Here is a 15,984-nt window from a genome sequence, read left to right as displayed (position 1 = left end):
CGCTATCTCGCGTCTGTAACGTGTTTCACACTAACCATGTAAATTTATGAAGCGGCTAGACAGGCAGCTGTCGTGGATACGTTGCCAAATTATCATAGGGACTAAAACGAGTTTATACTTAAACATGTCACTAGACCAATGCTATATATATATATCGTTCTATTTATTAATAGATTTTATTATATTTATAAAAGTAGTTTTTTCTGCTTAATCTAATAGAACAAACCGTTCACTATTTATTGGCTAGAATTGTCGTTTGATATTTCTAAATATCTTTACACACTGAGTAATTTAACTTGGGCGTTGATTCGAGTCCACAGCATTAAGTCGCACAGGATTCACTCATCACGTCGAGGACGTTTTAAATAAAAAATCTGAGAAACTCGTTTCGAAAATTTTACTTAGGCCTAAATCGCGGTGCTACGCAAGTTCGTAACACCAGGGGTGTTACACAACACACAACCTAAACCCTAAAAACTACCTACCTAAATAAACAAATTCACTAACCTAACTATCCTAAATCACTAACCCTAACTAAAATAATAATCATAATAACATAAAATCGAGAGAGGGAGCTACCTTGATATAAGCGGGTGGTCGGTGGCCGTGACGTGCCGACGTTCGTGGCGCGGCCGACGCGGGCGCTTCGTGGCGGGAGTGGACGGGCGCGTGCGGGCGTGGGCGGGCAGCCGTCGGGGCGGCGGGCGGGCGCGCACGGCGGTGGGCAAGCAGACAGAGGGAGGGTGGCTCGCGGACGATATTTATCTGGGACTGTCGCGCCGTTAGGGATGACGCGGCATTGCCGCGCCAAGATCTGTGGCGCGGCATACACTGCCACGTCACCGGTCAGCAGCCCCCGTCATCGCCACGTCATCCTCCTGCTGCGCCACCATGCATGGTGCGGCATAGGTGTTTCACCACGCCATGGCAATAGGCGCGATAAAAAATGTTAGTTTTGAAAAAAAAACAGTGTTAAATTTAAAATTAGTTTAAAAAAGTGTTAAAGTTAAAAAAAAATCCCTTGGAGCAGGTGGACAGGTGGTGCCGGCCACGTCTTGTAGCGTGATCCCGTCACTTGGCACTCAGGTCGGCGTCCGTCCGCGGACCGTGGCAGGGACACGGCGTTCGATCTGGGCCTCTACCTCCCCCAGACGGCGGGGCCCAGCCAACCGCCTGCTCCACTAGGCAAGTTTGCGTCTGAATCCTCTCGAGTGGGTTTTTAATCGGAGCAACGCTGGGTTTAAAAGATGCGACGAAATTGCTTTGTTTGTATGGCTGAGTGGGCACAACAGATTCAACTACAAAGCGAATATCTTCTTTTCCCTGCATAAACTGCAGGTCTTAGAATATTTTTTTGGTTGATCTGGAACTTTAGATGCTTTGCTTTCGCGTGCCTACCAGCACCCGGCGCTCTGATCCCGCTGTGCGCGTTCTCAGGGCAACTTGGTTGATATGTTGGCTTAACTACATGGCATAGAACTTGCAAGACTGCTACTGACTACCAAACGGCACTACACTAGTATTTCAGAAAACTTACATTGCCTTGGGCATGACGTTGATGGATCGCATTGCAGAAACTGAGGATCAAGCGTCAAACTTCCGTTCTCTCTCTCTCTTCCCTTTGCAGAGACCAAAGCATGAAACTTCAGCGTTCAGCACATGGCTGCCTCGCAACTGACCAGAGTTCCTAGGACACAAGAATATTCCTGATATAACTGATTAGAGTTTTGGAACGGAGGGAGCTCTGGGCCTCGGCCACATGCAGGGGCAGACACAGCGGTGGGGCGGGGGCTCAAGCCCCCTTACCCTAGCAGTGAAATCTCTGTGGAGCCCCCATAAATTTTTAGACAAAGTTCTATAGTGTAGAGATGACTGAGATTTAAGATCAAACAGCATTGTTCAGCCCCATAAAATATTCTCTGCCCACGTGGCTGCCTAGCTAGAAAAACTCAAGCACACACACAACGCAGGGCGCCTCACCACGACTTCTAACCGCCCCGTGCCAAAAGGAGCAGTTTCGTTCGACTTCCCACGATCTTCATCACACCCCCCTCGTGTTTTTTGCATAAACCCCCTCCGCTCACTCGCCGCTTTCCTAACCCGCCCTCCCCTCCTCGTTTCTCTCGATCTGTCTGGCTCCCCCCTCTCCCCCTTCAACTTGTCTCCAAAACCGCCAGCCGCAGCCGCCGGCCCGCTTGCTCCCAGGGGGTCATTCGCCGCCGCTCCTGACGCCTCCTGAGAAGCGAACTGCCTTGGCCGCTTCCCCTTGCCCCGCCGCGCCGAGGAGCGGGACCAGAGTTGGCGCGCCTTCGCCGTGCGGCCTCGCGCCGATTCGAGCCGTTCGTTCCTCGCTTCGGGCAGGCAGGGCAGGGGACCGACCGATCCTGCGGCGCCCGATGCGGCGGCGCGAGGCGTGATGTGCGGCGGATCGGAGTATGGACGTGATCGCGTCGTCTCCGCCCAGTAGAAGCTGCTGCGGCGGCGGCCTGCGGGTGCCGTCGGCGTGGGAGGAGGAGGGGCGGTTGTTGTTGTTGCGCAAGACTTGACGATGTACATAGCGCGGGAGACTTCCAAGGTCTTCTTCGCCCTCGGTTCGATTCGGAGGCGGCTTTGCTAGTACCGCTTGTTGGTGCATGGTTTTCGTTGATTGATCGAGCTGTGGGGATTTATGGGGGTCTTTTTTTGGGCTGTGTGTAGGTATGGAGGAAGGTTACCACAGAGATATCGGTGGAGCTGCAGCTCCTGCGCGACAAGTGGGGGCTCCTACTCGCCGGTCTGATTTTTCAGGTGAGCTGCGCAAGTTTATTGCCCTAGATTCTGGTCTCTGGTGGAATTATTAATTTCGTGCGTGCTCTGTTATTATTCTGGTCTCTGCAGTTCTGAATTATTAGGCCATATTAATATACTACTTAACATAACAGGTTCCCCCATCTAGTAACTTCTCATGCATTATATAATTTGTTGCTATTTTTGCTTCTTAGCTCGAGGGTATTTTCCCATATCGGGAGTGTTTATTTTTTTATTGGCACGATCGCGTCTAGTTGAACCAATGTGCTATATTGTAAGGATTGTTCGTGTGATTTCTATTCTTAGATTGGTCTGCATTCTGTATGGTTGTTTTCATATAGGGACTACAAGAGAGCAAATTTGATGTCAATATTGCTCCGTATAACACATTTTCCCCTGAAGGAAAGATATCTTGAAACATCTTGCCTTTCTAGTTGATTGCTAAAAATCTTATGGGCTTCCAAGGTATTGGTAGCATATATATATATGCATGTTAATATACCAGAAAATGGTATGGCTAAAAATTGCATGGTTAAGCACTTTATTCAAGTCTTTGCTGGGCACTATATTGTGTTGTGGAGCCCAATTGTCACAATGGAATCCCGCCTATACTTTCCCTGCATTGGTGTATCTGCACTTGTCTTCCTTTTAGGGGCATGTTAAATCTGTCTGTTTTGTAAGGTAAGCGGTAGAGTCTTACCGCCTGTGACCGGAAGGTCCCGGGTTCGAGTCGCGGTCTCCTCGCATTGCACAGGCGAGGGTAAGGCTTGCCACTGACACCCTTCCCCAGACCCCGCACAGAGCGGGAGCTCTCTGCACTGGGTACGCCCTTTTTTTGTAATAATTTGCCAGTATTAACTTTTGTGCTCTTTTTGCCGACATGCGAAGGGCGGGCCTGGTGCAAGCGGTAGAGTCTTACCGCCTGTGACCGGAAGGTCCCGGGTTCGAGTCGCGGTCTCCTCGCATTGCACAGGCGAGGGTAAGGCTTGCCACTGACACCCTTTCCCAAACCCCGCACAGAGCGGGAGCTCTCTGCACTGGGTACACCCTTTTTCTTTTTGCCGACATGCGTTTGTTTCATTGTAGCAAGCCAGCACTAATTTGGATTTTCCTTTTGCCTCAGAAGCCATCAAGTTTCGAATGAAAAAAACAGTCTTGCTCTATGTATTGTGAATATATCCTTGGCCTTAACCTATTATTGTAATGCATTAGTCAAACTCGCCTTCAGTCTAGTGATGTTGTACTTCTGTATCAACAAACTGCATAAGTATATGATAATCTATCAGTGCCTTCTTTGATCCTGACTAAGCATTGCGTATCTCTTAGCACCCCAATTTTCGCTGCCAACTTTGGTTCAACATTGGTTATCGATGGTCCAAAGATTTGACAGCTGCTGTTTACACAATACTGAAAATAACATTTGCCAAATCTCACCAAGCGATGTTATTCTTGACTTCTGCTGTTTCACAATCGGCAATCAAAGTCCAAATGGTTAGCATGGTTACAAACACAGGGTGATTATTGCTTCGTGAGCAAATAATGCATTTTTATTGTTAATTATTTCTTCCCTAAAACTCTGCAGGTTGTCTTTTCCTGATATGATGATAGTTTTCTATTCTTTTTTGTTTGTTTGTGTGTATTTAGTTATCTAGGATTACTTATTCAGCTATGTTTCTCAGTTGATTAATGGATTACTGTGGAGATTCATATACAATGATTTTGCCTATAAATAGTATGTTCATGGATTGGCTGCTCGAGGAGTGCACTATTTGCATCGACCTGGACCACTGCTCCAGGACTTGGGATTTATGGCCCTTCCAGTAAGTGAATTGCTTCATTTTTTTTTCTATAGGTTAGAGTGTAGTTAGTAGAAACTCACCAACCAGTTTGACACTGTTGAATCTTTTTATTAGGAGCTCGGCCAAGACAAAGGTTATCTTAGTGAGAGTATATTTTCTTCCATCTTCATCTCGTTTGTGTTGGTAGGTAACTCTTGCTGCTTTTCTACTTGATTGCTCCTGTTAGTCTTTTACTCTGTTTACCCTTCGTGTATGCATGTGTTCTCGTGTGTTTGTTCTTTCTCACATGTTAAGAAAATGGTTCAAACTAAATATGAACTGAAAAGCCAACACTGGTGGCATGTTGTATGGGCTAAAATATTAGCTCCGAGATTAATCTTGTTTTACATAAAAATTACACAGTTGATTGTTGTCATGATTGCTTTAAATGAAACCTGATTGTATTCCATTATTGTGGTCCTCCAGTGTGATATCTGGCAATTTCTTATTATTTCTTGAGTTTAACATCTTTAATACCAGTAAAACTCAAGAATATATATCATAAAAAATAAAAAATGTTTGCTGAAAACATTAACTAACTGTTGTTCATAGTATCTGTTTGACATTCTTTTGATCATGAGATGTGTAATTCTTCCTTTCTTTTGGGCATTTTCTATTTTTCTGTGACATGAACCATCTATACCATATCAAGCTTGATCTCACATGATTATCTTTATGTGCAGTGGACTTTCCATCCTTTTATTTATCACAGCAAACGTTTCTATACTGTGCTGATCTGGCGCCGGGTGCTTGCTTTTTTAGTTGTAAGTATAGTGTTCCTAGTTTTCATCTATATATGTTTCTTCTGTTTGCCCTGAAGTACTTACTGTATTTCATATTCTTTTTATCCAGGCTTCACAATTTTTAAGGATTATTACATTCTATTCGACCCAGCTCCCAGGTCCAAATTATCATTGTCGTGAGGTAACCTTTTCATTTGATATTATGCTCTGTTCTGGATTGCAGGATTGCAGCTTGTGAACACATGCCACTTTGTCATATATGAACTCATATAGCATTATCTCTGTAGGGCTCAAAACTGGCAACTCTTCCACCACCCAATAGTGTACTTGAAGTGCTCCTGATTAACTGTAAGTCTATTTTGTTGGTCAGCAGATTCTGTATCGAATTCTCTCTGACAAACCAGCAATTTGAATCGCCCTTTGCAGTTCCTCGTGGAGTACTTTTTGGTTGTGGTGATTTGATATTTTCATCTCACATGATTTTCACCCTGGTTTTCGTTCGAACTTACCATAAATATGGTTCGAAAAGGTAATTATGTTTTACACCTATCTTTTTGTTTGAACCCTATCAAGTTCTTACTGTCTCATGTGGTTATTCCTGAAATGAAGCTGAACTGTGTATATTGTATTCAGGTTTATTAAGTTCCTTGCTTGGTTCATGGCTATAATTCAGAGTCTCCTTATAATTGCTTCTCGCAAGCACTACTCTGTTGATGTTGTTGTTGCGTGGTATGCTAGCTTCTATCCCACTTCTCTGTTCTTTGGGTACTGCCTTGCTGTTAAACTGTTTTTTCATAATGCAGGTATACCGTAAACTTAGTAGTATTCTTTGTTGACAACAAGCTGCCAGGTACTGGTTTATGGCATATTAGGACTCACGATTTCTGCGCACCTTGGTAGGTACTTTTTTAAAAGGGCCTGCTGACATTTCTGCAGAAATGCCGGATCGGACAAGCGGGCTACCTTTGCTTCCATTAAGCTCCAAAGAAAAGGAGGGCAGGCAGAAGGAGGAGAAAGACAGTAAACTGAAGGATGAGTTCCACAAGTTACTCAACGGGAACCACGTGGATCCTACTGATCGGGTAATGTATACTAACAACTCTTTACCAGGCAACCCTACTCATCCTATCTGGATCCGCATAGCCATCTCTGTCACAACTGCATTAGACTGCAAATTATTGAACTTTGTTTGATCACTATTAACCCTTTTTCAAGGCTCTATCTATTAGTCTAATTACTTCCAAACCTCGTGAATCTCTTCCATCTAGGCATTGCTGCCTGTATGTGTTGTGCTACGTCCTATCGCGGCCCACAATGCTGTACTTAACCTAACATGCCTGTTCCTGGCTTTCAGCGACAGCGGGCACAGACGAATGGGAGGCACGACGAAGACATCAATCACGCGCTCTCCGAGGCCACTGCCAACGGCGCGTAAGGGGCCGGCGGCATCTGCTTTTGGCCGGGAGCTTTGTCCTTGGCGCTCGGAGGAGAATCCTCGCGGGGGCCGAGAAAAACTGCCCGGTGTGTTGTCCCGAAGCCGTCCGAGATTCCAGCAATCCAGCCGCAGCATTCACATGCATATTCATGAACCTGCCGTTGCGTTGCGTTGCGCAAGAATCAGAAGAATCTTGTGGCGTTTCTCGGTACAGTTTTGCGTCGTACTTCATTGCAATGACATTTCTCAGGATGGCACAGGGGGAAAAATGATCTTGTTGTACATATTGATCCGCTAAAAACATGCGTGCATTCGCCGCGGCCTTGCACCTCTGTCCTCTGACGAGCGATGATGCTTAGTCGATGGCTGGAGCCTGAAGTGTGCAGGTTGGTGTTCCTTCGTGCCAACGCACTCATGCTTGTTTCATGCGGCGCTGAATAAGGTCTGAGCAGTCCACGAGACGGCACGTTAGGCGAAGCGACAGCGCGGGAAGCCCTGCACGTGCGTTCTGTTGCGTCGCGTATACGGCGGAGCTGGGACCGCGAGCAGGCGTCGAGCGGCGCATGTGGTGAGTTGTGGGAGTCGCTTGTGCCGTTGTGCGTGGTCTGTGGGAGCTGCGAAAGACGTGCCTCTGAGCGCCATCGAGGGCGGCAGCGCGACTACCTGTTTCCTCGAAAGAACTAAATGTCGTAAACGATAGTATATTATTTACCGCTGGCTGGTTTAGTGTGAGAGAAAAATACTGATCCAGCTTATAATCTACAATCGTATACGAGCAAGCGCAGGCTGAAGATTCAGATGATTTTGGCGCAGGCTGAAGATTCAGATGATTTTGGCTGTGACGCGTCCTGGGCAGCATTGAATCTGTGTCCGGTACGGCGTTCCTGCAACCCAACTGTTCAGGCGACGATTAAGGCCCGTTTAGATCCAAAAATTTTTGGATTTTGGCTCAATGTAGCATTTCGTTTGTATTTGGTAATTAGTGTCTAATTATGGACTAATTAGGTTCAAAAGTTTCGTCTCGCGATTTCTCGACCAACTGTGTAATTAGTTTTTTTTTTCGTCTACATTTAATACTCCATGCATGTGCCACAAAATTCGATGTAACGGATAGTACGCAAAATTTTTTGGATTCTAGACAGGCCCTAACCTCGTTGGCAGATGTATCCTTCACGAACCGCAGCATTTACCGCGACTGAAGCAGTGCTGCATTCAAGTCGTTGCATGGGACCAGCATAGGACCATGAGTCCACAGACCAAAAAAAAGGACTTAAGGCCTTGTTTAGATTACCCCAAAATTCCAAGTTTTTTCACTCTCTCTCCATCACATCAATTTTTAGCCATTTGCATGGAGCATTAAATGTAGGTAAAAAAAAAAACTAATTACACAGTTTAGTTGGAAATCACGAGATGAATCTTTTGAACTTAGTTGGTCCACGATTGGACAATATTTACCAAATAAGACGAAAGTGCTACTATTCATCGGGTTGAAATTTTTCTCAATCTAAACAAGGCCTAAAGCTCGGTTGAGCCTTTCATATTTTTTCGTTTATAACTGTTCAGCATTTCATTTGAGTCACAACGCAAGGACTCCATGGACTTCTCCAGTGAGGCTAGCACTCCGGATTGGGCTTAGGTTCGGGATTTGGATTGAGTTGCTCTTAGGTAGTTTTTGAAATAGAATTGAATGCTCCTATCCTAATTTTGGCGATGGGATTATTCTATTTCTTTTTTTTAGTTGAAAAGTGACGAGGCCGTTCATGTGATGGTCTGGAGACACAGATGCTGACATGGTGGCCCCACCTGTTAGCCCATATCATATCTTTCTCTTCGTCCCCATGGTCAGACGTCGTTGCTGCTCAACTCGTCCTTATGCCTAGTCTCCTCCCCAGGCTCGTCCCAAACTTAAGTTCAACCTGAAGCGCTAGCTTTGTCACCAAGGTTCAAGATCCATTAAGAGCACCAATTCTCCACTTTGAACCGGCAGTCTCAAACCAAGCACACAATCAGGAGCCTCCCAACAAAAACTACACCAAGGTCACGTAGTCCTCCACCGAGACGTTTAGGAGCTAACAAACTCCACGAGTACCAAGTCTCCAACCTTCACTCGATCAAACTCTAATCCAAGAGCAAAAAGATGCACCCCTCTTGACTTGAATTGTCCTCAAACCCTTTACAAAGCTTTCCATTATGTGTGTACCCATCTGGGGTCGGAGAGAGCTCAAAATAAGCAGCGGAACACACACATATATAGGTCATGTGTGAGCATCAAACTATTAGAAAAGGGCTACTAAAGAAAGCGCCGCCAGATGTCCACCAGGCTCTTAAAGAGTACAGATAAATGATGCAAAGTTTTCATTGTGCAAAATTTGAGGATGAAGAAAATATACGAAAGAGAAAAAAAGAAAGAAAATCAGGACACAGTTGTGCGGGTTATGGATCGAGGAGCAACTGACCCAATTATATTATATGACTATAATTCAAAGAAAAATCATATCATCGTTTCTCTTTTTTATTTCTCCCTGTAGAATTTGTTTTATTCTATATTTTTACATGAACAACTTGCATCGTCATCTATTCTATTCATATTTTAGTTGTGTTTGTCAAGCACTTTTTTGTGTTTTTAAAAATGGAACCACGGCGCCTCAGGAGATATGTATGTATGTATGTTCTGTGCCAAGACATAAAGAGAGCAGCACCCTCAAACTTGATATATGGCCATATGGGTGCGGTCATGTGCACGTCTTCATCATCCTTCCAAAAGGAAGAGGCTAGACAGGACCACCTTTTCGTTGGGAAAATCAAGCAGAGAATCACGGAAACTATAGAAGAAAGCTAATGCTCTCAAGCGCAGTTATGTTGTGATTTGTGAACTTTTCCAGTAACCACACGGAGTAGGAACTAGGAAGGCATGATCCTCGCTTGCTGTACGCACGTACCGCTGTACTGATAGGATCCGAATCCCTGCAACTCTGAACAAAAACTCATTGCGCTACAGTGGCACACGGTAGTCCCCTCTCAATGGTACTACACTTGAAATTAAAACACTTTTTTGAAACATGCACGTAATTGCATCTCTTTTTTTTTTAAACATGCACGTAATTGCACCTGCAAGCCGCGTTTACCCGATCGTGCATTTATAATCGGGCCCGCAAGCAGGAACGTATCCCGTGAATAAGATAGACCAGGTCTTTAAGGTACGCTCCCTAGGACCGTGCAAATTTATTGTGTTCCTCTGCCTCTCTGCGACGCTGATAACTGCAGGCTCCCAGAATTCTGTGAGGCAGATCGAGCTCACCCAAGTTAGTTTCCTCCCAAAACGCCAAATTTTTCAAGATTCTCCGTTACATCGAATACGAAAACACATGCATAAAGCATTAAATATAAATAAAAAATAAAACTAATTACACAGTTTAGACGAAATCCACGAGACGAATCTTTTAAGCCTAATTAGACTATAATTGGACACTAATTGCCAAATAAGAACAAAAACACTACCGTGCTCATTTTACCAAATTTTTTGGATCTAAACTGGGCCCAAGAAAAGAGAGGATCATGTCACTGCCAGCACTTTCCACCATGAAAGAAACCAAACTAAGGTACGGTTTAGTTCCTCCCAAAATACCAAAATTTTCAAGATTCTTCGTCACATCGAATCTTTGGACGCATGCATGAAGTATTAAATATAAACAAAAAATAAAACTAATTACACAGTTTAGACGAAATCCACGAGACGAATCTTTTAAACCTAATTAGACTATGATTGGACACTAATTGCTAAATAACAACGAAAACTGCTACAATGTCATTTTGCCAAAAATTCCGACATCTAAACAGGCCCTAACAAGACAAACATCCTAATCCGCTGTGCACAGAAAAGCTCAGTAGTATAGTGCATCCGGGCAAGCATCAACGAAAAACGCAATACTGCACACAGAAGCGCGAGCATTTGACCACCTTTTTCTTTATTATTACTTCGAGAGACATGCCTCAACGACAGTAACCAGCTCACCATTCACAAGGATTAGAAGCATCGGAACAAAGCGCGATCAGAGAGGAATCCTCACATGATCACACCAAATCAACACGCCAGAACAACAAAACCGCTAGAAAATGACTAGTAGACTAACAACCCTCGTCTCCGCACACGACGATAAAACACCAACCACGAAGCCACAGACCTATTCCTTGCTTTCAATCAACTACATCTAGATTGGCAGAGAAACGCTCAATCATGTTCCCTTTTTCTTGCGGGATCGTCACCTCTGATCTTTACCTCTTTTTACCAACACAAAGGCATTCATCATCATAAATAAATGCGCTATCATCATCCCCACCATGTACTCTTTCTTGTACCATCTTCAAACTTTTGCTTCAACCCAGCCTGTTCTTTCAGATTTGCTAGATCTTACCGACATGTTTGGAGTAATGGCTTTGGAGCTTTTTATTCAGGGCCCATGTGCGTCAAGAACTTAATTAGCCAGGGACATTGAAGTGGAAGAGCCAAGAAATGACAAAGGCGAACACCATGCAAGCAAGAAGGAAGTTGAGAAACCGATGCCCTTGCCAGAACCTCCGAGTTTCAGCCGGTGGCGCTTGCACAGCAGCTACGTTGTTTGTTTCACTCCACTGATCACTGAACTCTGGATCCCCCAAAACTACGACGTTGGATGCAGTTGAGCTACATATCTCACAGATCCTACAGCAAAGAACAAGAGAGACATTTAGTCCGTATACAGTATCAAATTGCATACAAATCATAACCGCAGATAGCTTGGCCTCGAAGAAAAAAATATAAGAACTATAGCGGTACTTCATTTTTAATTTCTTTTTCACAACAAAAGGGTAATAAATCGATGTCTCTAAGCATGCAAAAGAGAACAAGGTAGCAAACCTTAGCTTCATATCATGCAAAGGATTAAAAAGCAAAGATAATCAGCTGTGGCAACAAGTACAAGAGCTGATATTCCTCTGAAAGAAAGGCTTACGCCACATTGCTTTGAAACAGATCTATGCTCCAATTCTCCAAATGGATGCACCGATTAAAGTGTTTTATGTTCGAAACAACGGGCATAGCCATCTCTGCATGCATTATTTGGATGTTTGCCTAATTTGAATGTGGTCAAATCAGAGCACAACTTTTTTTTTGACAAAATGGCATAAACACATTGAACAATAAACACAGGAACTCAACATAGATTCAATATAGAAGTTGATTATAGACCTACTGTTGCATTTCTTTGCCTGAATATTCGATTTTATAGTAATAATTCCAGTGAAATCTACGCATTTGACATTGTGTGATACAAACAAATGTTGACAATGAAAAAGTGCTATAGCTACCATAAGGTTCATTTACTTCTTTTTGTTAACACTGTTCCTCTCCTTAATTGTGACTGCTGATTCAAACTAAAACTACCAGTATGTGTTACAAGTTTGAACTAATAACAAAAAAAAACACATCCTGCCTGTTTTAAGATTTGTAATGTAGAGAGAAATTTAACAGCCAGACTGAATTGCAAGGGAAACCCTTGTTGTGATCAATTCGTGACTCCTAAGCCCCAATATTGATTAAGGTGACAGTTCTTGTTTCCAATAACTAGAGATAGCAAAGTACTCCTATTCTTCTTCTGCAGTACAAAGTTCGATAAAGCACCATCAATCTACTGAACAATAGAGAATTCCAATGTTTTCTAAATAGGAGTATACATTATGAAAGCCGCTCTTCTCTATAAATATCTGCACCTACTTCCTGTAAGGGAAACACTTAGGCCTTCTTGTTTAGATCGTCCGTCTAAACTTTACACCTTAATATTTGGACACATACATGGAATATTAAATATAGATTAAAAAATAACTAATTACACAGATTGTGACTACTTTGCGAGACAAATCTTTTAAACCTAATTAGTCCATGATTTGACAACAAATTGCTACAGTAACACATGTGCTAGTGACGGATTAATTATGCTTAATAAATTCGTCTCACGGTTTACTGGTGGATTCTGTCATTTGTTTTTTATTAGTATCCGAACACCCTATATAACACCCCTATGTAACATCCGATGTGACACCCTAAAACTTTACGCCCTAGATCTAAACAATGCCTTATCAATGAGATTTAAGTGCAACACTTTATGATTGCTGACTGCTGCCCACAACAATTTCATGAAAGCATATACCTTGTGTAGTGGAAAGTGACACAACTACACTACCCCTATGCCACCAAACAAAAAACAGTACCCCTATGTCACAAGTACTCAAATCAGACCACGCAGTCTATAAGAACAGACTCGGTCAACACAACAATCCATAAAGCTCTACAAATTCTTAAAGAAAAAACAGCACATTCCAAGAGCAAACAGATAATGCACTGAATCTGTGAGAAAGCACACTGAATCCGTTCGGCTGGCAGAATTTTGACTGAAACTGGCTGAAAAACACTGTTCTTGCTGAATTGTTGTGAGAGAAAAATACGGTTCCGGTTAAAAAAAAAGCCGAATAAGCCAAATATAGGATAAGCCGAACGGAGTCTTTATCCACTTCAACAACTCAACATTCCGGAATTCCTACAAGCCTACTAATTAATCATTTACTTTGTCTTTTCCTCCCCGCTGCCTTTACCTTTGGCCAGGGGGTGTTTGGTTTCTCCTCCTAGACTTTAGTCGTTGTCCCATCGGATGTTGAACACATGCATGGAGTATTAAATATAGACTAATTACAAAACTAATTGCACAACTTACGACTAATTTGCGAGACGAATCTTTTAAGCCTAATTAGTCCATGATTTGACAATGTAGTGCTACAGTAAACATGTGCTAATGACGGATCAATTAGGCTTAATAAATTCGTCGTGGAGTACCGACGGATTCTGTAATTTAATTTTTTTATTAGTATCAAACACCCAATGCGACACCCTCGTGACACCTTCTATATTCTAGTCGACGAATCCAAACACCCGCCACCAGCTAAGATTCCTTAATCATGTGTTCATGCACCACCAAATGCATTACCTTTTAGATAAAACCTATATCTGCACTTAGTAAACCCTGAAAATCTGTGTGGCGTTCGTAGGGTACGTTTAATGTCTTACATCTGCATTGTGTATCTCCTACTTAAAAATTAGGAGGGCAATTTTAGAAGGAAAAGAAAATGACGAGCTTGCACATTGCTCCTAAGGAACTAATCGAATCGGACTGAATCGCCGAGAGTTCAATGGACTGGGACTTACCTGTTGCCTCTGATCTTGAACCAGGTGTCGGCGCACTGTTTGTGGGCGTAGGATAAGTCCCCCTTGCAAGAGCAGCCGAGCGTGATGCCGGCGCCGGACTCAGCCGCCGTGCTCTCCAGGCCAAGGTGGCAAATGCGGCAGTTCTGTTCGGCCTTCTCAGGACTGGTCTTGATGATCTCGCTCAGTCCGGCCTCCAGGTCAACATCCTCCAGCGAGCCCTCTGACACGCACGACGACTTCCTGCAGTGTTCTCTGGCGGCCTCGCCATCGGCGTCGGCGTCGACGGAGCTCGCGCGGGCGGAGGCGCACGGCGAGATGCAGTCCTGGTAGGCGGTGGAGTCCTGGCGCGAGTGCGACGCCCACGACCGGTCCTCCGCGTCCGAGAAGTACTGGGTTTCTGCCTCGTCCCCGTCGTCGTCGTCCGCAAACTCAGGCGCGTCACGGCGCAGCTCGCCGCGCTCGAGGTCTTCGGCGTCAGGGTGGTCCATCGACGAATGGCCTCCGCCGCCCACCATCTCGACGGAAACAATCTACACCAACCTAAACATCAAGGAATGCAACCAGACGAAAGGAATTAGTCACGAAAACCAGAACAGATTAATCTAGCGCTTCCCAAGATCAAAAGCCCAACTCATCAAGAACAGAGATTTACCAAGAACACATCCGCCGCCGCCGCCGCGGCACCGCTCTCGGCTCTCCGAATCCCGCCTCGACCAAGAATCAAGAACGAACCAAGACGGCCAAAAGAAAGGCGGGCAATGCGATCGCGAATGGAATGGAACCCACTAATGCGGTAGTGGACGGGTCCTCGAGGGGTGGGGTTCCCGTGAGGTTTCTTGGTCCATCGCCGCAAGAAGACAAGAGAAACCGGGGGAGAGAGAACGGATTATATGTGCTGCACACACACAGTGAGGGGAAAAGAAGAGCGAAAAAGAGAGAGAAAAGCCTGTGCTTGCCGGTAGGAGAGGGTGTGAGAGCAGGAGGTTGAGCTCTGAGGTCTCAACATCTTATGGCCATGACCACGGCCCACCCATGGGTCAAGGATGGACAAAGAGTGTAGCTCAAGACTGCTTCCTGTGATCTGTCATCTGTGGATAATTTGGTCCCGTGGCTTATCTCATATTCGGTTTATTCGGATTCTTTTTTTTAGCTGAAACAGTATTTTTCTCTCCCAACAATCCAGCCAGAACAGTATTTTTCAGTCAGTTTCAGCCAAAATTCTGCCAACCGAACATGGCCTAATGGGCGGATAGCCGAATACAGTGGAGTTGGCAGCGCAGCAGCAGTTTTCTTTTTAGTGGTTTTTGCCACTTCTTTTCTTTCAATAAAACATCCTATTCTTCCTATATCATTTTTCATGTATAAAAAGTACAAAATAGAAAATATCAATTCCTCATTGAAAGAGAAATGTCTTGCATTTACGCATATATAGTAGAAAAAGACACCTTTAGTTATATAGAAAAACAATACTCATGTTACGCATAACTAGTTGTTCCGTCAGAGATAAGGGATGCAAGTTCTGATTACTTTGAGTCATTGGGGCTGAACCAAAAACTTACTTAAATGAACTAGAATGATATTTTACTTAAGTTGTAAGTTGAGTGAGGGAAAAATAAACTAGAATAATATTTATCCCTAATTAGTTAGCTGACCCAAAAAAAAACATCAAAGACATCTTCTCATCATTTATGACAACCGCACATAAAACATACCGTAGTATCAATGTTCGTTGCTTGCAGATGCTTTATTTCTTTACGCCTAACACGTATAGAAGATGTGTCCGTCTTTCTTTAGTTCCCAACATTTTGCAAAATTTTGCAAGATTTCCCGTCACATCGAATCTTTGGACGCATATATGAAGCATTAAATATAAATAAAAAATAAAATTAATTACACAGTTTAGACGAAATTCACGAGACGAATCTTTTAAGCCTAATTAGACTATGATTG

The 15,984-nt window shown here is 43.9% G+C and overlaps 2 protein-coding genes across 2 annotated transcripts; one reads left to right on the top strand and one right to left on the bottom strand.

Annotated features, from left to right (window-relative positions):
- The first annotated feature begins 2,085 nt into the window (after window positions 1-2,085).
- LOC136512080 (phosphatidylinositol:ceramide inositolphosphotransferase-like) lies at window positions 2,086-7,135 on the top strand. Its single transcript, XM_066506082.1, has 12 exons — window positions 2,086-2,575; window positions 2,698-2,787; window positions 4,521-4,607; window positions 4,701-4,769; window positions 5,309-5,389; window positions 5,478-5,549; window positions 5,656-5,716; window positions 5,795-5,897; window positions 6,002-6,097; window positions 6,172-6,218; window positions 6,305-6,450; window positions 6,723-7,135. Exons 1-12 carry the CDS (start codon window positions 2,549-2,551, stop codon window positions 6,801-6,803), a joined length of 960 nt encoding a protein of 319 aa, XP_066362179.1. The 5' UTR covers window positions 2,086-2,548; the 3' UTR covers window positions 6,804-7,135.
- Window positions 7,136-10,747: 3,612 nt separating this feature from the next.
- Window positions 10,748-15,058, bottom strand: LOC136513751 (uncharacterized). The gene is made up of 3 exons (XM_066507717.1): window positions 14,687-15,058; window positions 14,035-14,574; window positions 10,748-11,502 (listed from the first exon to the last, which is right to left on the bottom strand). Exons 2-3 carry the CDS (start codon window positions 14,547-14,549, stop codon window positions 11,280-11,282), a joined length of 738 nt encoding a protein of 245 aa, XP_066363814.1. The 5' UTR covers window positions 14,550-14,574; window positions 14,687-15,058; the 3' UTR covers window positions 10,748-11,279.
- Window positions 15,059-15,984: the final 926 nt, after the last annotated feature.

The sequence above is a fragment of the Miscanthus floridulus genome, chromosome 16 (genome assembly GCF_019320115.1).
Source record: "Miscanthus floridulus cultivar M001 chromosome 16, ASM1932011v1, whole genome shotgun sequence".
NCBI classification, from domain to species: domain Eukaryota; kingdom Viridiplantae; phylum Streptophyta; class Magnoliopsida; order Poales; family Poaceae; genus Miscanthus; species Miscanthus floridulus.
This window is presented reverse-complemented; position numbering and strand designations above follow the sequence as displayed.